Raw genomic sequence first — 22,516 nt, 5'->3', positions numbered from 1 at the left:
GGTAGAGTTATATCTCAGCCAGGACTGTTTTAGCTTAGGATAAAATAAGCTTTTTGCACCTGCTAGAGCTTAATGTGTTTGTCATCCTTATTTACAAGAAACAAAAGTCCCTTTGGTATGCTGATAATTAAAAACAAATGGAATCTACCAGTTAGAATGGCCCTGATGTTTGGCAGTGGGGTTGGCATGGCCTTTCTGTTCTTGCATTTGCCCAGACTCTGACCTTTCCCTGACCAGAACATTCAGCTCAACTCAACTCAAGCGAATCTCTCACCCTCCCATATGGCCCTTCTCCAGCACTCCGCAAGCTGTGCTGTCTGCTTTTGCTTTTGACCCTGGAAACCGCCAGGCAGACTGTAGTGTATTAGAGTTCACAGTGTGCCTGACCCTGCTGTTCTTTATGGGGCAAAACACTCCCTGGTGCCAAACAGTAGAGGCCATGTTGTCAGAGTTCTTTTCTTGATCTCTCTGCTCTTAGTTTAAAAATCAAAAGTTTCAGTGCCAAAATTTTTAAAATACTGATTTGTGTAGGCTACTACATTCTTAAATTGATGGTTAGCAAATAAATGGAATTAGCCAAAACTCTAGAATTCACACTTGACATCAGACTACTACATAGGACAAACCTTAAGTACCTAAACCAAAAGAAATCAGATATATAAGCAAGTAAGCACAATATCTTTTCATTATAAAAAGACTATGGGGAGTATGGTTACATGTAATAGATTTTTCTCATTTCTCTTTTAATTAATTTCTCTGCTTTTCGCATTTCTAGTGCTTTTTTTTTTTTTTTTTGCTTTGTTGCTCTCTATAGCTCTCTAGCGCTTTTTAAACCATAGGTATTAGTACTAAAGTAATATATAAATTTTAAATAGGTCAACATTTCAAACAGCTTCATAGAATTCATATACATTAATGTTTTCATTCACCATTTTTCTTTATGAAAGAACATCATACACATCCATTCATCTTAAACTCTTAAAAAACAAATCTTGTTTCAGCCGCTACTAAACAAAAACTCCAGATGTACTCTTGGTTAATGTGCATGTCTCCATGTGTATGTTTCATTCTTTTTGTAACAAATTTGTAGAATTTCAATTCTGTGCTAAGGCAAAATGGTCTACATGCTTTTTAAGAGACAATATAAACTCCCATAGAAAAGCATTCTTTAATAAAAAAAACTCCACAGCCTTATCTGTCCCAGGTCCTGTGCAGACTATAAACTTGTTCTTATGAGCCAAAGTGGGCTGATTGGATTCTCCAAACATGTTATCTACGATCTACCCTTCAATAGTGTGTATGCTTCTTCTTTATAATAAAATAACTTTTAAATATCTATGAAAGTGAAGATTTGGAAAATTATCCAAAGTTACAAATCTCATCTGATACATATGCATCAAATCACAAAAGAGATTTTCTCATTCTAAAATGTTAGTTTTATTCTTAAATTTAATTTAATTGTATGGACAATTTCCCCTTCACCTGGGGCTATGTAGACAAGTAAGAATTGCAATCACTTCCTCATAAGTGAACAATCACTATGGAGGCGGTGATGCGTAGCTTTGTGTACAGCGTTCTGTTCTCATTTTCTAGGTTGATATTTTACACCTGCCAGAAAGGAAAAGAAAATATATTTTATACTTTAAGGAGTCAATTAATTGTAGTAAGAGAAGAGAAAAATAAAAGTTTATACAATGCAGTTTATACATTAATTTTTATAAAAGGCTCTAGGATATTTAGTATATTTTTATGTCCTATTCTCTTTGACTTTTGAGCCTTACCATCAGCTAAATCTTCTGTCATTCTATGATTTCAATACTGCAGTTGTTGCCCAGAAACTTAAGAAGTCCTAAACCAGTCAGTGTTACTGTTCTAAATCACCCTATAAGAAAACATTCCTTAGACTTGGTGCATGTGATACTGTTATGGATTGAGTTGTGTTCCCCTAAGAAGATACATTGAAGTCATAACCCCCAGTAGCTCAGAATGAGACCTTATTTGGAAATAGGGTTTTTACAGAGACAATCAGGTTGAAATAAAGTTATCAGGCTGGTCTCTAATCTAATATGCCTGATGCCCCTTAGAGAAAAGGTAAATTTGGACACAGAGATAGACATGAGCAGAGGGAACACTGTATGAAAAGACACAGGCACAGGGAGAACACCGTTTGAAGATGAAGGCAGAAACTGGATGGATTTATCTATGAGACCAAGTTCGCCATCAAACCACCAGAAGCTAGGAGAGAGCCATGGAACAGATTCTCCCTCACAGCCCTCAGAAGGAACTAATACTGTGGAAACCTTGACTTTGGACTTCTAGCCTCTATAACTATGAAACAATAAACTTGGGTTATTTTAAGCCACCCAGTTTTGTTACTTAGTTATGGCAGCCCTAGAAAATTAATATTAATATTAATACTAATTCTAATAATTAGATTTCTGTTGTGCCCCTTTTATCAAATTTCCACCTGATTCCTTAAGGACTGATCTCTGACTTAGCTCTTATGTCTTCCATTTTAAGTTCCAAAGTCCACATCTGAGCCCCAAGCCATTCATTTCTCTAAGGCCCTACCAGAAAACTGCAATCAGACCTAATCAGCTGCAGAGGCAGCCAGACCTCAAACTGCAGCTCTCCTTCAGGACATCTCTGTGGAGTTCTTAACCACGCGGTGGTATAACTGTGTATTTACATTTTGGGGTCTATGAATGGACTAGATCTTATTCATTCTTGAGTTTTTAGTGCCTAGTGTGGTGTTTGGCATAAAGTAAGTGCTGTGAATAAATTAATGTCTATTATCACCTAATGGTTGTGGTCACTTTTTCCATTTACACTATCTGCCTGCCAGAATACACCATATTTCCGTCAGCTAACCCACTCTGAAGCAGACCACATGCCATCTGTCAGCATACATTTCTGCCATGTGAACTTCTTCCCCATTTTTGAGGTCAGTTCTTCACCTGAACACCTGACAATCCAGGTGGATGTAGCAGACACCTACTGTTCTGACTGCCTAGCAGGCCCTCCTTTTGTCTAAGAGCCTTCTTGGAAAAAAAGTTTGTTTTCTAGTTACATGTTTGCCATCAGGTTCTTGTCTTTTCTGGTTTGTTCTGTTCTACGAGTAAATTGGCATGCTTAATAGATACATAGAAGCCTAAATATTAGGTTATAAAGTATGGAATGTCTGATTTCCTTAATTGCTAAATTTGACAGTTGATATCTCTGACATTTCACTTTGACAATTTTTTTATTGTAAAAGTACATTCTCATTCTTTAAAATGCATATTTTGGCTTGATTGTCTTTCAAATATTTTTTAGAGCAATTTTTGTGAAACCATGGATAAGTCAAAAATTTGTGTTATTTTTTAATATGAGTGCTATCATGGAACCAATGCAGCGCACACAGCTCAAAATATCAATGAAGTGTTTGGGAAGGATGTGGCTAATGGACACACAGTACATCAATGATTTGAGAAGTTCCATTCTGGTGATTTTAATCATGAAAACGAGCCACAAGGACCTGAGCCCAAGGTGGATAATGATAAGCTGAAAGCTATATTGGAAGTAAATCCATCTCAATCTACACGTGAATTAGCAGCAAGGTTTGACATTATTATTCCAACAATATTGGACCATTTGAAACAAATGGTCAAGGTAAAGATGCTGGCTAGATGGGTACCACATAAATTAAATGAGCATCGGAAGAGAAATCCTCTTGAAGCTTGCCTTTCTCTGCTGTCATAGCATAAAGGTGAACCATTTCTACACTGTATTATGTTTGATGAAAAATGGATTCTTTTTGACAATCACAAGCATTCAGCACAATGGTTGGATAAAGTTCATGAAGTGCTGAAACACAATCTAAAACCGAATATTCACCAAAAAAGCTAATGGTGTGTGTTTGGTGGTCCAGTGCTTATATGATCCACTACAGCTTCATGAAACATGGTCAACTGATTACACTAGATTCCTACTGCAACCAACTGTACAAAATTATGAGGATGCTTGCAATTGGGCAGCCAAGATTGGTCAATAAAGACAGGCCAATCCTCTTGCAAGACTACATGTCACAAAAACAACACTGCTCAAACTACAGAAACTGGATTTGGAGACTGTCTATCATCCAGAGTATTCACTAGACCTTGCACCAACAAACTACCATTTTTTCCAGGCTTTGGACCACTTCTTCCAAGGAAATATATTCAATTCTCAACAAGCTGTGGAAAATACCTTTCATGATTTCATTGCCACTTGCTCTCCAGGCTTCTTTGTTGCCAGCATAAGCAAGTTACCATTAAGATGGCAAAACTGTGTCCATAGTTTAGGCACATACTTTGATTAATTGTACTGTATCTTGTTTGAGATATAATAAACTAAACTTTTGATTCAAAGTCAGACATTTCATATTTAATGTCCTAATATGTGGAATTAACAAAATTTGCAATTGCAAAAAAAAAATAAAGCAATATACAAAAAACAAACTACATGGAAGAAAAAACTAGAGGAAAATTAAAACTACATTACTATTTTTTCTTGGTAATTGGATTATGACAGATTTTTTTCCTCTTTTTTTTCATTTTCTGATTAGTCTACATTGATCCATACTACTTTAATCTGTATTATTATAATTTTTGTTTCAGTGTGGGTATTTTCAGATTGCATATTACAGATAGTTTTTGTTTTATTATTAAATTGTTCATTGTTACTGACAAAATAAATTTGACATTCCAGTGGCCCAATTACAGCTGAATCATTATATATATAAACACAGAAATGTCAAATGCAAAATTTGCCTATAGAATCACATAGATTAACCAAATAGAAGAAATGAATACTTCATCCACAAATTAATTCTTTATTTCAATATTTATTGAGTATGTTGGGTATATTGTTAGATGTTAGAATGATTTTTAATTTACTATAAGCACACAAATTCAAAGTGTCCGGAACCTCAGAGACTATTGAGCCTAAATCTCTTTGTTTATGGATAAGGAAGCACAGAATCATAAGAGTCAGTGGCAAGGCTGACCTATTCATGAGACAAACACAGCTCCTGCCCTCATAAGTTAGACCAATATCCTCACAATTAAAATTTGTGGTCAAAATGCTTTGAAAGGTGAAGGCTGGCATATAACAGTAGCATGGAAAAAGTGCCTAAAAGCCCCCAGTGAGGAACAGCAAAGAAGGACTCTTAAACAAACTGACATTTCTTTCTTATTTTTTCAGAACATAACAGGGGTACAAACATTTTGGTTACATGAGTTGTTTTTGTACAGTTTGAGTCAGAGTTATAAATGTGTCCATCACCCAGATAGTATGCATCCTACCCTTTACATATGAATTTATCCATCCCCTCTTTCCACCAGCTTGATTTCCATTGAGTTTTACTATTATATGTGTATGTGAGTGTTGATCAATTAGTTCCAATTCAATGGTGAGTACATGTGGTGTTTGTCTTTTCCTTTTTGCAATACTTATCTTAGAAGGATGGTCTCCAGTTCCATCCAGGTTGTTATAAAAGGTATTAACTCAGCATTATTTTTCATGACTGAGTAGTACTCCACGATTGGCATATACCACATTTTATTAATCCACTCATGTATTGATGGGCACTTGGGTTGATTCTACGTCTTAGTGATTGTGAATTGTATTGCAATAAACATTCGAGTACAGATGTATTTATTATAGAATGTCTTTTTTTTTTCCTTTGGGTAAATACCTAGTAGTGGGATTGCTAGATCAAATGGTAGTTCTACTTTTAGTTCTTTGAAGTATCTTCATATTGCTTCCCACAAAGGTTGTACTAGTTTTCAGTCCCACCAACAATGTATAAGCCTACCCTTTTAATTTAAGCAGGTCTCATTTATTTATTATACTTTTGATGCTGCTGTGATTGCCTTTTGGGTCTCCTTCATAAATTCTTTGCCTAGGCCAATGTCTATAAGAGTCTTTCCAACATTTTCTTATAGAATTCTTATGGTTTTGTGCCTTAGATTTAAGTCTGTTATGCATCATGAGTTGATCTTTGTGAGAGATAAGGGGTGCACATCCTGTTTCCGTCTCCTACATGTGGCTAACAAATTTTTCCAGCACCATTTATTGAACAAAGATCCTTTTCCCCAGTGTATGTTTTTTGTCTGCTTTGTCAAAGATCAGATGGCAATGTGAACATGAGTTTATATCTGGGTTCTCTGTTCTGATCCATTGGTTTTGTCTCTGTTCTTGTGCCAGTACCCTGTTGTTTTGGTTACTATAGGTTTGTAGTACAGCATGAAATCTGTTAAAGTGATGCCTCCCGACTTGTTCTTTTTGTTTAAGGTTGCTTTGGCTATTCAGGGTCTTTTCTGGTTTCATACAAAGAGTAGAATTATTTTTTCTGTATCTGTGGAAAATGATGATATTTTAATGGGAATTGCATTGAATCTGTAAATCACTTCGGGTGCTATAGATATTTTAACAATGTTGACTCTGCTGATTCATGAGCCTGTTAGATTTTCCCATTTGTTGATATCATCTGCAATTTCCTTCTTCAGTGTTTCATAGTTCTCCCTGTAGAGGTCTTTTTCCTCTTTGGTTAAATATATTCCTAGGTATTTTATTTTATTTATTGCTATTGTCAAAGGTATTGAGTCTTTTATTTGATTCTCAGTTTGACTGTTGTTAGTGTATAGGAATGCTACTGATTTGTGTACATTGATTTTGTAACCTGAGACTTTGCTGAACTGGTGTTTAACCTGAGAATTAAAGAAATAAGCAGGACCCTGCCAAGTAAGTACATAGGAGGGGCCTTATGGCCAGAGAGAAGAGAGCTTACAGAAGCACTCACAAGGCATCAGCAGTGTCTGCTTAGGGACTACCTAACAGTTCATCCTGCCTATGGCATAAAGGACACTATTGTGATTTAGAGTGCTGAGGAGGAGGTAGTATAGATGGGAAGGCTTAGTGAGGAGGTGGCAGAGTAGGGAAGGTATGTGGTTAAGTGCACAGAGCTAGAAATTTGTAGGGATATCATTGATCATGAGGAGGGTCTTATATGCCAGTCTAGACAATGTGGCCTTTACCCCTTGGGCACGGGGGCACCAGCAAAGGTATTTAAGCTCCTACATGACAATGATTATCATGGACTTGGGTAATGCCAGTAAATCAGTTAAGAAGTGATTGTCACAATCTAATTGAGAGATGATCATGGAGGAGATAGCAGTAAGAGAAGAGAGAGAAAATAGACTATATTATAGCCAAGGCGGGTATGACAAGAGGCCAACCAGGATTGGACTTTGGTGTTGAAAGAGAATAAAGAGGTCTATGGTGGGGATGGAAACTCAGATGCCTTCATAGATAAGCCAGGGAAATAAACATGTACTCCTGTGGTGATAAGAGGGAGCAGTGGAGACTGGTAAACAGGGATGCTGGCCCCACCTTAAGACATCCAGTTGCTCATTATTTTTAAACAAGGACCCACATTTCACAAGTCCATTTCACAAGGACTGTGAAATGTGCTTGAACTCTAGCCCGTGAATTCAACTGACAGTGATTTTAGCCCAAGTTACCCATTTGAACCATTATGGGAGTTTGGCTCAAACTCTGGCATTACCTTTCGAACATTATTGGCTTCAGGATGGGGTCTGCATATGGATATATTTTAAAAAATCCGTCCAGGTAATTCTAAAGTGAAGTCAGTGTTGAGTATCATCACTGGCAACAATGGCTCCTATTTTTTTTTACCTTGAATACCTTGGGTAGATGGTGATGTCAATTATTAGGACAAAAAGTACAGACTGATGAAGACATTTTATGTAATAGATGTTAATAAGGGCTTGAATACATTGACTGAAAAAGTCTGTAAGTTGTTTGTATTAAGTCATATGAGAGTTCTGTGAGAGGGTCCAGAGACTTTTCACATTCTACTTCTTAAGCGTTTTTGGATATCAAAATTAATTAACAACATGGGCTCCTAAATTAGTCAATGTCTTAAATAAAATGTGAAGGGATTACCCAATTAAGAAAATACTCAACCTATTTAAGGCATTGTCAAGATTTTATTTAAAATATATGCACATTAAGGATGAATTTTTAATGATGAATTTGTATTATAATATCTTAAGAGAATCATGGCACTATTTTCGTCATTAACTTTGTTCCATTTTCAATGTAACTAAACTCTTCATATTTCATAGTAAAAAGAAAAACAAAACAAAACAATAAAACCACAAAAGTCAAAAGAGCCCACCTTGCTGCCTAAGAAAAAAGCAAAAATAACAGAGTTCTTCTGACTGCTTTTGGTCCCGCAAATAATGAAATCTTGAATATCTGAGCTCCCTAATCATAATAATTATACACCTACTTTTGCTATACTGACATTGGAGATATATAAAGATCTTTGTGATGATGTTACTATTTTTCTACCATGAACATACTACTATAAACTTGGTAACCTTTGCCATTTTGTGGTTTCTACTTTTAAGTGCTTGTAATAAACATTTTATATTTAGTATAAACATTTTATATTTAGCAATCAGTCTCTCTGAACTGACTGGCTTGCATACTTGTCAAGACTTTTTTCCCCTCTCTAAATGCTGTCTCTAATTATTTCTTTCACTCCATGATACTGTTGGAGTAATTAGAGCTGGTGGATTACAGTTTATTTTAATATTGAGATGACTAAAATAATTGTATTTCTCAGTAGAGTAGGCTAAATAATGGCCCCCTAAAACAGATCCATTTCCTATTAATAATCCCTGGAATCTGTGAATGTTATCTTATATGTCAAAAAAGGACTTGGCAATGTGATTAAGTGAAGGATCTTAAGATGATGACATTAGCCTGGATTATTCAGGTGGGCCCTAAGTGTGATTATATCATATATCCTCATAATACAGAGACAGAGGAAAATTTGAAGACTGAAGAGGAGTAAGTGTTGTGATCATGGAAGCAAGAGAGTGGAGTGATGCGGCCAACAACGAAGGGATGTCGACAGCTAGAGGAGGCAAGAAACTGATATTCCCCTAGAGCCTCTGAGGGAGTGTGGCCCTGCTGACACCTTGATTTTAGCCCAGTGAAACTGATTTGGGATTTCTGGCTTCTAGAACTATAATAGAATAAATTGTTGTTTGGGGGTTTTTAGAAAATTTTTTGAAGAGACAGAGTCTTACTCTGTCATTGATCCTCCCACCTCAGCCTCCTGAGTAGCTAGAACTATAGGCATGTATTATCATGGCCAGTTAATTAATTAATTTAATTTTTTCTTCTTTAGCATCACTATGTTGCCCAGGCTTGTCTAGAATTCCTGGCCTCAAGCAATCCTCCTGCTTTGGCCTCCCAAACACTGGGTGTATAAGTGTGAGCCACTATGGCTGGCCTTGTTTTAAGACACCAGATTTGTGGTAATTTGTTACAGCAGCCACAGGAAATTAATATATCTATGACAAGCCATTTGACATTTCTATCAAAAATAAGTGTTAATGCTATCATATCTCATTTCTCAGTTTTAATAAGTGTGAATGAGATTTAAAAGTAAATTCAGTTAATACACCTTTATATGATACCTGCTATACAGGTAAGCTAACAGGATTAGGAAAGCCCCCACCAGGACATCTGGTGTACAGATTGGGAGGGAACAGAAATGGTCTAGGAACTAGTAGATATGTAGAAATGCAAGTGGATCAGGGACCTAACCACAGGATTTCAGAGATAAATTTCAGATCCTACAGCTGTAAACAAATTCTGGTACTAGAGATTCAGCAAGAACAAAAAGCAAAAAGGAAAAAAAAATGAATATAGAATATAGTTTAAAAGCCACATGTTCTTCAGTTACAGAAAACTGAGGCTAACCTGTGTCTCTACAATTTACTAAACATGAAACAAGTAAATTGTTGAGCTCAGGTAACTTCAGTATATTCAGTTTAAGTGGAATTATATCTACCATGTTAGCTTATTCTATGAAAATTAAGTGAAATATTAGCTATGAAAGATTAAATACAGTATTTGGTTCCTAATAGATAAACAGTCCTGTAATATCAACTTTTTAAGAAAAGAGGCACAAATACAGGGTTGACACGGCAGTCAGAGTAGTTTAGTGTTGTGTGACATAATCTTGGGATAATATATCTACATTCTTCCAGCCTACCATCAGGTAGCTACCAAGTGGTACCAAAGACAGAGAAAGAAATAATGCAGACAAGTAATGTGTAAGGGACTGTTACTTATCTAATCAGATGTAATTAAAATATTAAGTAATTAAAGATAATTAAAGAATAGGTAATTAGCTAACACTTTAAAATTAAACTAGAATTCTTCTAAGAATTTCATATGTACATTTTATAATCATTAAATCCTTATGAGAACTCTCTTATCCCCATTTTACAGATGAGGAAATGGAGGCAAAGAAAGATGAATTACCTTGTCCAAGGTCACATAGCCAGAAATTAGTAAATCCGGATGATAACCAACATTGGCTAATTCAGGACCTTTCTAAAAGTAGGAGAAAATGATGGTGGTGTCCTTCTTTTTCAAAATCACACACTGTCCTCTTAGTTTACATATTGAATAAGTAAGTCTGAGTATTTACCATGGGTCAGGGAAATGTTCTTTAATAATCAAGACTGAAACCTTTTATTGATGGCAACTAGTACAAGCCTCTGTAATTATTTACAGGGAGTCTGTATATACCTTTTTATTTAAAACATTTGTGGACAGAGGTGTTTATCCCCGGACAAAAGACTGCCAGAGGAGGCTGGTCAACATTTTTTTTTAAATCCCACCATGAGTAGCCATTCATCTGAAATACTCATGTGCAGAGGTCTTGAGACAGCCTTGTACATTAATATATCCACCTCCATCTGGACATTTATTAGCTCTTATAAGTTAAACAGGAATATATTCTAAAATATTAGGCTTTAAAAACAAGATCATTTTGACCTTTAAAAGCTTTCATTTGAAACCATCACCCTGATATGGAATCAGTATTTTTCAAGCTAAATTGTACTAGAGCACTCTGCTTGGAACTCACAACTACTCTATTGTAGTGACTTCATTTCACCCACTCACCAGGGGCCATTTATACAAATAACAATTTAGTGAATGACATTTGGTAATCCAGGAAAAGCTAAAGTATGGTTGAAAGTTTCTTCTAAGCAAACATAATGTTCCACTATATCACTAAATGAATCCAATACAGGGCCACAAGTACATATATTATTCTGCTTCTTTTTATAAAATAAATTTCTACCTAGTTTATGTGGAGAAAAAACACAAGGTTAATTTAGCTCAAAGGTAAACTTTTAATAAGATGTCAGAGCTCATACCTTAAAACCATAATAAGTACTCATTGCTAGGTTATGAGTTAAAGGGTTTACTCTTTAGGTCCATGAAACTGCTGCATCCTTCCCTAATGAAAAATATCAAACAAAATAAACAAATGGACAAAGTTAGCTAGATATAATGAATTAAAATCATTTAATGTGGATGACTATAATGAGTACCTAATTTTCTATGAAAATAAGTCTGAATTGAAACTGATTAATTATTTGACAGTATAAAAATGAATTAGTATATTTATATAAATTGTTTGGGAAATATATATTCTCTAAGATTACATATTCTTTGGTCTTTTTGTATCCTGATAGATTAGTATCATCTAGGTGTAGATTCACAGGCTTCCTAATGACTTCTATGTTCCTAAATGTTTTAGTATATTATATAGTCCCTTGAAGGAGAAAAACAGAGACAATATGATGTGATCTAGCATACACCATCACCAAAGTTTTTATTTCCTCTCAGCTTTAGTATAATGAACCTTTATCCTCAGATATTTATTTACTGGCTTGTTTATAATCATCACAGACTACTATTACCTTGGAGATATTCTATATTTTCTTCTAAGAGTTTAAAATGCTTTGATAACAATTTAAAATCCTAACTATCCATCATATATAATCATAACTGACATGGAACATAGTGTACAGAAAACAGTATTTATCTACATGTAAGAACAGTTATAAAACTGTTATCTCCATAACAGAGTAGTTATAAGTAAAATGTTTATTTTCAACAAACTATTTGGTAATAAAGAGCAAGCCTTATTCTACCTAAATTATAGATAGGAAACTAAGCAATAAAATGAAATCTTTTGTTCATATTCACACAGAAAAATTGTGAAACAAAATAAGCTATCTCTGGTGCCCAGTTCAATACTGAACAGCTGAAACTCCATTTTCTCTTTCTTGTGAAATATTCACTTTCCCAAAATATATTTGGTCTGCCCAAGAAATATATTCAGGTTACTAATCTCCAGCCCAGCCTTTGAGAAATTTATTTTAAACTTCAGCCAAATTCACTGTTTTAATTATGGAAGACTCACTAGTTTAATAAACCCACTCTACAGTCCACTGCTCAAAGTCTTTGACATCAGGATACTAATAGAGCCAGGTCCAAAATGCAAATGGTGCCATCTGCATCACTACATCCACTCCAGCAGCAGTTGTTAAATTAATAGTACAGTCTGCAAGATAAAACAGCAGAGACCCTGATCATGTGGAACCAGTTGAGTTTCTGTTTAACCTTTCGCTGATAGAAACACATACCCAGTTCAGTCATGGTTCACTTAATCAATCCGTACTCAAGAGCTGTGTCCAATTTCCCTGACCAAAGGAATTAAGAACCAAAAAAGTAAAGAGAACAGTAAGAAGACATTAGTTCCCTAAGTACAAGTATAAATAGGTTTCAACTGAATGAGCTTCAATGTTCTGATTGTGTAGGATGGACTGACCAATCTGGATTGAACTCAACCATTAGGATTAAAGGCATAATATCTGCAGAATGATTTGAGCTCTTCCCAAAAAGGAAGTACATGAAGTATATTTAAAACAACAACAATATGACACTGTAACATAGATTCATATGCTAGTATAATTTAAGGTTAATTAGCACTATTATTTGAAACTTTACTATCTGCAACTGTAGTATATAGTACCAATAATTTTGCACTAGCCAGTTTTTGAATAACATTCAATTTTTCCCCAGAAAAATTCTTTCATTTTTTTGTCTATATCACACAAACATGAGGATTATGAGATGTTAATTTTTGCTCTGGCTCAAACAAAATTATGTGTAACTGACCACTGGGAAAACCTAGGATGCTTAGAAATATATTCTTTTGAATGTCTTTGCTTCCTATAAATTTCTTCAAAGTTTTATGACTACCTGGGTCACCTCCAGAAAGGTGATGTTTGTAAGATGAGCAAGACAATACTGGCCTTTATTAATATGCTTTTGTTGCAAGACTGTAGTTACCAGATTTAATTCAGTTGAAAGGGATATTAATCATGTTGTCTCTGTCCACCATCCCTGGAGGCCCTGCAAGAAAGCTATTGGGATGTGGCATTCTGCAGTGAGGTCATACAATGACACTGCATTTCTACACCAAGGATTGTACAGGTATTGCATAGAATGAGAAATTCAAGTTAAAAAAATTGAGCTCTGACTTATTACAGTAAATTATTAAAAGAAGGAAAAAGTATTTGATCAGTGATTCAAAAAATATATTTGTGGTACTACCTTAGTAAGTACAAACTGGTGATAAATAAAGATTGTCACATATTGTGAGATTTACTTTGATTACAATCTTTAAATATTATTTATACATTTATACATCAAGTTAACTGGGGAGTAAAGGTACTTATTTAGACAATATAAAATATTTGAAACAAAAAAAATTAAACATGAAAATTTTTTTCTCCCATCTGAATATGCAAAAATATATATGCTAAAACAAAATCATAAAATGAAACATTTACCTTTAGTTTGTATTTTCTTTTCAGGTTTCTCCTGCTTTTCAGTCTTCTCTTTGCGTATTTCTAGGGAAAAATGGAATTTGTAATTTAAAAACTCTTTGAAAAAGTACAAAATTTAAACCATAGCTATGACCTAAACTTTATAATTCTACCACAAAGCATAAGTTATTATACAGTATCTAAAGTTTATTGGCATCTAAAAGGAAAGTCTCTATGACATATTGCTGCACAAATCACTTATTTATTGAAATAAGGGAAAATGTAGTTATCTCAAAATTAGAGTTATTTGAAAAACTTAAAATTTAATCGACAGAGATACGTTGTTACCATTTTCAGTGCTAAAATTGATCACAAACTATAATTACATTTTATTTCAATTACTCTCAATACAAATTAAGAATCCTTAATAAGAATGTCATTTAGATTTAAGAAGATTTAGTTTTTACATGTTAAATTAAGAATTTGTGAAATGAACTGTAACAACAATCTAATAGGAAATATATCTCAGAAGTATTGACTCTAAGCTATGTTTACAATCAGCATTTGGCATTACATTTAACCAATAATTACTGCAAGCAGATATGACACATTTCATAGAATAAGTTAGTTGTACATTTTTTCTAAATATCAGGTTTTAGCAGATATATTCAATTTGCAGCTAGCTTCACTATACATATGTTGCCAAGGTTGAGAAAATGAAGTTAATTCTGAATTTGTAGTTAATTTGGATAGAAGTAAATTTGAGATTAGAGTTTACAAATATGATTACTACCTTTGAAAAATGACTTAATCTTAAATATCATGGTTTTTCTTAGAAAAATGCTAATGAAGTTTACTTATTTATTTATCACAACCTTATTCCACAGATGGTCTGAGATGGTGCTCATTACTGCACATAATTTAAATTCTCCATTTGTAAATTCACATTTGCATTTTTGTAATTTTTCCAGAAGTCAACGAAATTAAGACTAAGCATAGAAACACCCTAAATACCTTCAGAAAAGAAAGCTACTTACTTTTATTCGCCTGTTAAGGAGGTACCCACCACTGTGAAGATTTCCTTCCTTCATTTTTCCCATTAATCAGTCATCTTACTATTTATAGGATCATTCTACCCTTATCTCATCCCTGACTTTGAATATGGTAATGAAGATACTAATGAGATAAGGTATTCATTCATATCTCTGGAAAATAAATCCTCCAAAATGTAAGGCAAGATCTCCAAAAAGCATAGGAAATTTCCATCTTCTGCCTTTCTCACCATTTTGTTTATTTCTTCTCTAATGTCTGCAAATTCTACTCTACAGCAGTGTTTCTTATGTGAGCACTATTGGCTTTGGGATCTGGCAAAGCAATATTTGGGGTTGCCATGAGGCTAGTCTGTGCATTTGAGGATATTTAGCACCATTCTTGGCCTCTACCTACTATATTCCAGTAGCTCCCATACTCACCTCCCAATCATGACAATGAAAAGTGTCTTTGGACATTGTCAAATGCCCCCTGCAGAATAAAACGAACCCCAGTTGAAAACCACTTTTCTAAAGTTACATGATATTTCAGCCTAATCACTCCTACACTGTCCAATGCAGTAGCCACTAGACAGGTATGCATATTAAGCATATGATAAGTGGTTAATCTGTACTGAGACAGGTTATAAGTATAAAGTACACACTAGAATATGAAACCTTAGTATGAAAAAGAAATAAAATACCTCACTAATAATTTTTATACTAATTACATTTTGAAATAGCATCATTTTTGATGTATAGGATATGATGGTTTTATTGATTTGTCAATTTGCCTAGGCTACTATTTCAAGTTATTCAAATGAACACTAATCTTGGAGTTCCTTGAAGATATTTTGCAAATGTAATTAAAATCCCTAATCAATTGACTTTAAGTAAGAAGATGATTCTGGATAATCTGGGTGGGCTTCCGTGATTTCATTGGAAAGCCTTAAAAACAGACCTGAGATTTCCTAGGACAAGGGACGAAATTCTGCCTGAGGACAACAGCTTTGGGCTCAAGTTTACCTGTGATCTTTCCTGCCTGATGACCTTTCTTATGGGTTCAAACTTCCTTAGCCAGTCTCTACAATCATGTAAGCCAATTTCTTGTAATAAATGTCTTAATATATAAATGTATTTGCTACTGATTCTGCTTCTCTGAGTCCTGAATAATATGCTGGGTTCAGTAAGACATGCTATTAAAATAATTTCATGTTTTTACATTTTTAATGTGGCTACAAGAAAAGTTTTAATTACATATGTGACTTACATTATATTTCTATCAGACAATGCTGGTCTAGTCCTGGGGGTAGCTAATGACATTTTTAAAACCTTAGGTCATGCACAAGGTTAAATCTTTTTCAAATGAACTGAAAACCAAACTTAATATTCTCCCCTGCCTGTACCCTTCTGCTTCCACTCTCCTCTCAAAAACAACAGAAGCTATGGAGATTTGTGCTTTTATAACTCAGGTCCATAAAGCAAGTACACTGTTAAAGAATTAAGGTGGTCTTTGGATAGGTTAAAGCAATCACCTTTAAGAGATAATTTCTTACTACTAGTAGATATGAATTTGAATACAGAGATAGAATGAAATTTTAAGATTAAAAAATATATGAAATGCCTCATTCATTTTCATATGCGAAGACCTTAGAATGTCATTTAGGAAACTATTCTTTCCTTTAGAGGTAGGATGTGTGTGTGTGTGTGTGTGTGTGTGTGTGTGTGTGTGTGTGTGTGTGGTGCATTCCACAGATGCTTGATGGCCATTCAAAAAAATGAGGAAGCAAATCTGAAACACACCTGGGCAGATCAGATATGACTTAGACACTTGTGCAGGATTTGGTACTGAAGGTCATCCTGCTAGAATAACCCTGTCAGAGCTTCACCAAACTTAGATTTTGGGAAATTTGCTATTTGGGCAAGATGGTGGTTTGTGGGACTACTCGACAATCCATGTTGGTCCATAGTAGAGTTTCCTGTGAGGTGGGTGGGAAGTTTAAGCATCAGAGAACAGTTGAAAGAAGTACCAGAGGGAGCTACTTGGTCTCCTTTTAGTTCTTGTGCACGTAACCACATCCTTGTCAAAGAGAATGAGTACCAAATCCTAGCCAGAATTGAAATGAGCAGGGGTCCCTTCTGGAAAAAAAAATAAATAAACACAAATCTCAAAAAGACTGGGATCAGGACCACCATTCATAAAAAGGGAAAGGCAGAGGACCAATGTCTTCTCTCCACCCTTTCCCAAATGAATGAAAGAGAGGTAACTCCTAAGTGGAAGGCATGTTGGATATATTTCACAATAAGTTTTACTTAAGCAAAAATAAATAAAACTAAGGAGAATTTGATGGACAAAAATGGCAATCTATTTCAGAGCATTTATCGCTTACTCTATAAGTGAAGTAGACACAACCCAGTTCTGCTATTCAGACTAACCTCACAGATAAATTTCCAATTTTTTTATTTTCCTGATTCTGTATTCCAGCTTTATACAAACTAAGACAACTTCACTTCTCTGGGCAGATACACTCAGCTTTCCCCCTCAGCAGATTCACTCAGTGGAGGAGACATATTTTTAAAAGACATAATATATAATAAAATCTCCATAGCTCACAACAAAGTAAGATGACTTACATGGGCAGTTTATTTGCAGGAATATCATCAACTAACTTTTTAGTTGAAAGATCACTTTAAGTCCATTAATATTTTTATACATGCAAGTGTAGACAAACACAGCTAAACTAATAAAGGCACACACACCTACATTCTTTGCTCACAGAAGACAAAAAAAGTATTTCCAATTATTCAGATGTAAGGAGAAATTAAAAGTCTCTCTGGATGTTTTATTGCAACATTGCCTTTTCTTTGGGGATGGATTCCATTACTGGTGTCACTGACTGTGGATATCTGATGTCAGAAGAATCCAATGAAGCCTCTGCATGGTGTGCCAGTTCTGTTTCTTATACTTCAGCCAAGAAATAATGACCATGCAGGCTTCCGTCCAACTGAGTAACATGTTACCAATTTAGACTTCAGAAAGACATTTTTCTCATATACAGAGGATGCCTGATTTTTTACCTTCAATTGCTTTTTCCCGCCAAGAACCATTTGTATAAAATTGGAAAATTAAATTTAAAAGATTCAAGTTGTTAGAGGTTGCCTTATGATTTTCAACAAACTTCAAAGAAAAATAAAATTTGCTGTATTATATTAATAGTAACTTCTAGTTATTCAATAACTCCATAGACAAGTGAATGTGTCCACTTTGTGGAACATGACAATAATGTATAATGGCACAAAATTGTATTTAATATCATGGCACTCTTTAAAAAACATTTCACTTAAAGCTGAACGAAACCTGGATACAAGGGACTAAGAAGAAGGTCAAGGCAGTCATTATTTACTTCCAAATATATGTCCTTTGCAATTAGGTGGAAGTTAGGTGTCTGTGCAAAGGTGTTAAGTCTCAGCGCCAGATGCTAGTTGAAATCATAAGCCACTTATGTACCCAGTAAATCTTAAAAATTGTTTGGTGGCTTAGAAGGCACAGAGGTCAAAGTATCTTAATCCAGGTGTGAGGCTGCTCATGTCCTTAAAGGTATGTGTTTCCACTTGAATTTTGAGAATTAAAAAAGGGAAAAATAATACAAAAAATAATGACAATTAATTATCTCAATGTCTTAGAAGTCAAAGGGGGATCTCTTTTTTTCTACCAACTGAGTCATTGGCAGCCTTACCTAATAAGAAATAATTAGTACTCCACCAGTGTTTCCTATGTCAGTAATGGTGTCAAGGGTGTTGAAGGATTTAAGAGAAGGGCAAGTTACTGCCAGAGAATGTGAGAAGTACCTTCCTGCTTCTTTTACTACTCCTAATTCTCCCCCAACACTTTTCTGGATGCTTGTAGGGAGGTATGAGTGAAGTGAAGCATGGAGAAAAAAGTAGACATCTCCTCTTAGATTATTATTATTTATCTCTCCCTCTAAAAGGAAAAACTTTTGAAATCAACAGAAAACTTTAGTATGCTAAGCTTTAAATGCATTTAGAATTTTCTTTCATTTAAAAAACTCAAAGAATTTAAACTCTGCCTTTCATGTTTTATTATTCAATGAAGATAACAATGAAATATGCCTTCCTTGATCAGATTGTTTTTCTAAAGTACAAGTCCAAACAATGTGAGAGAGTTGCAAATTGCTGGGAAACAGAGGAGCAGTATAACAATTATTTATGGTGCTGAGAATAAATAAAAATTAGTCATATTTTTAGATATTCATTATTACTGAATTGCAATGATCTTTAAATGATTATTTTAATAACATGAAAGATGTTATAAATCTATAGTATACTAATATAATTAAAATATCATGCATTTTGATAAGAAAATGTATATACAGATAAGCTATTAAAAGATCTCTACAAAAACAGTTTTATCTCTGAAATGCATTAAAATACAGCTTAGTATTGAAGATAATTAATGTTGGACTCAATCTGCTAGATTCAAATCTGATCTGTGTGAACTTCATTTCCTCATCCATAAAATGAGGTTACTAATATTATAGTACCTACCTCACAGATTTATTAAAATAAGTTAAAATGTAAAGGGCTTAGAGAATCACCTTTTATTATGTAAGCATCATATAAATATTGGCTATTATTTTTACTATTACTTTTCTCTCTTTTCACTAAACACTAAATTTGATAAGAGTAAGAATTGTGTCCATTTTGTTCCACATTAAATTTTCAATGCCCAAAATGATGATTGACATACACTAGCGATTTGAAAAATACATACTACTTGAAAAAATAAATGTTTAGGCATGATTATGAGTTATCAGCTTGTACATCTTTAGAAAGTGGTAATGGATAAAAATCTTACCTGCTTTTTATGACAAAACTCTCAAACTGTTGAGAAGCAATATGTTGAGAAGCAAACTGTTGAGAAGCAAAATGTTGCATTTCTAAATATTTTTACTTTCTATTAGAAATTCTGGGAAAAGTTGCAAAATTTTACTGCTTATAGAAATGAAATAAAGTATGTGAAAATTATTTATAAACTGCAACTTGTTCAAAAACCTTTTAATTTTGAATACAATTTTTCATATTGTTTTTCTGGAACACTAAAAAAGCTAAATAATAATCAAAGAAAATCAAGCATGTTTTAATACATTGCCTTATTTCAAAACTTATTTATAGATATTTATCCAAAAACTAAATAAACTACAAATAAATGTATTATACCTATAATAAAATGTTGATGTTAAAATATCATTATCTATTTCAACAGAAAAAATTGGGGCAAGATTTAAAAATGGAATATACTACTTAACCTACCTTAAAGAAAGGGGCTCAAAATTTCTATTCCCTTTTTCTCTATAGGTTTGATACAGTTGTGTTTCTCTAGCATTTCCTATTAATGATGAGGATATTTCTGCCTTAATCTCTTTTGTATAATAACAATTGCTTATGTATTTAGGTATTTTGTATATGTTTATGCTGAACATCTGAGAGGATAAGTATAGATTTTATTGAACCTCTTGATAGTCCAAGTTGGAATTTTCAGATGCAATTTTCAGGTTGGAATTTTCTGGTTCTCATAGTATGTGCTCCATGTCCTATAGGAACATACAAGTTTTCTAAGAGTAGAATCTCTAAAACTTCTCTAAATTACAAGTGAAAATTCATTTAATTGGCTCTGCTTCTTCCTCTTTAGGATGATTAGTTTTGTCAAAATGCATTTATCTAAGGTCTATGTTCACCATAGCGCCAATAGTATTCAGGGAGCCAATACATTTCTCTTAGATTCTGAGTTCTACTTCCACAACTGATGGGTCAAAAATTACTCAAAATAGATTATGCTAAATGATTCCTAGGAATGAGCTTATTTTGTAGTAAGGTCTTTCTCTATTGTTTTGTTATATTACATGTATATTGTTTATGATAAATAGATTTTATCTATTTACAATCATAACAAAGCTTATGGCCAGTATAAGGCATGCAATTTTTCTCTATGAATATGTTAATAAATTCAAAATGTTATCAATTCGAGATTTTTAAATGACAGTTTCAAGAAGTTAAAAGGATAATCTCTGTCACCAAGGCAACCATCCTGATTCTTTTAAGACTACAACCCAGTTTATTAAATTATTATGAGGGTTGCAAATTTCAAAGAATGCCTTCGTTGTTATGCTTTCTCTAGATATCTCACAAGCATCAGATAATATAAAATGCCTTCTTGGAATTTTGCTTATTTCAATATTAAAAAAATCAAATTATTTATTAATTTAAACATAGAACCTCTATTTATAAGATTCTTCCAATTGTTATTAGGACAAAAAAGATTAATTATAATAAAATACCAAGTTATTCTAGTTATCTCTTTAGTGGCTACGTAAATAAGACTAAGGGGAAAATATTTTACTGAATTCTCAGTATTTTATTATGCTAATATGCCAAATTATGTGTAAAGATCTGTATTTTCTGATTTTTTATATATTTTCTGTTATATTGATAAATAAAATTTTTGAGGGAAGTATATTACTCACTAGTAATGATTAGCATAAAGAGGAATATTTTTCCCCCTTGAAGTACCTTGTGTTTGTGGGCATACACTCCAAATATAATGATAGGTAAATATTGAGGACAATTTCTTTCAGGGATGTTGGCCCATAAATATAAATTATTTTGAACCTTTATTTTGTTATGTTTGATTACTTGGTAAGATAAGCTAAACTGTTTCAAGAAAAATAATAGCCTCAATACTGCATATTTATGATCCCTACAAAAAATTTTAAAATAAATATACTAAGATGATATCTCATTTTTACCATTTACTCTGTAATCTCAGGGTAATTCATTTTTCCTCTTTGAATTTTATTTTCTCTATCTATAAAATGAGACATAATTTCCCATGTGTATATAAACCAGACAGATGTAGAAATGATTGCAAATAATACCTTTTATAATACAATCACGGGTGAAGTTTACAGATTTGGGTAAGGTTTTGACTGTGTTAGTGTGCTTCATATATGATGATGTACTAAACAAGATCAATGTAACTGTGCCTCAGAATCATCGGGGGAGATTTTAAAACATATTCGTATGCTACGGCCCAAACTTAAGCAATTATTCTTTTCTGGTGAGGTCATTTTTAGGAATCTACAATTTAAATAAATTTTCAGTTAATTTCAGAAGCACAATCAAAAGTGGGTACTACTGTCTATATCAATGTTGCTGAAATTTTAATGTGCATATGAATCACCTGGGAAATCATAAAATGCTGCTTCTGATTCATTCTATATAGATGGAACCTGAATTCTGCATTTCCAAATAGCTCCCAGATGATGCTAAAGTTGCTGGTCCATGGGACACCATGCTTTGAATTGCAAAGCTCTAGTCCAGATGAAACTCTGGATAAAATTATTAATATATGACATCACAATTTAATCATAGAGTCAGCAAATATTCTAGCTGGAAAGGACCTGAACATCAGCAAATCCAGCATCTTTGTTTTCCAGATGTGAGAACCGAGAGCCACTGAAGTTAAGTGACTTAACTGCAACAGGTTAACAGCAGAAAGGGAACCAACATAAATACCTCCTAACTGTGTTCATTCGAGGTTATCTCAGTCATGTTTAAAATTTTGATATGTTTATTATTTTAGTTTTATTTAAGCTTGACAAAGTGTTTAAAGTAAATTACTTTTAAAAGGAAAAGAATGACAAAAAC

The 22,516-nt window shown here is 33.7% G+C and overlaps 1 protein-coding gene across 19 annotated transcripts in view; it reads right to left on the bottom strand.

The window, feature by feature from the left end:
- Positions 1–22,516, bottom strand: part of TRDN (triadin) — a 385,153-nt gene that overhangs the window by 279,431 nt on the left and 83,206 nt on the right. For all 19 annotated transcript variants that reach the window (XM_076003004.1, XM_076003010.1, XM_076003005.1 and 16 more), the window contains exon 5: positions 13,788–13,847. In XM_076003004.1, the coding sequence (XP_075859119.1) occupies positions 13,788–13,847 (60 nt within the window). The remainder of the gene's footprint in view (positions 1–13,787; positions 13,848–22,516) is intronic.

The sequence above is a fragment of the Microcebus murinus genome, chromosome 5 (genome assembly GCF_040939455.1).
Source record: "Microcebus murinus isolate Inina chromosome 5, M.murinus_Inina_mat1.0, whole genome shotgun sequence".
NCBI lineage: Eukaryota > Metazoa > Chordata > Mammalia > Primates > Cheirogaleidae > Microcebus > Microcebus murinus.
Note: the sequence above shows the minus strand (reverse complement) of the source record. Positions and strands in the feature narration are given on the sequence as shown.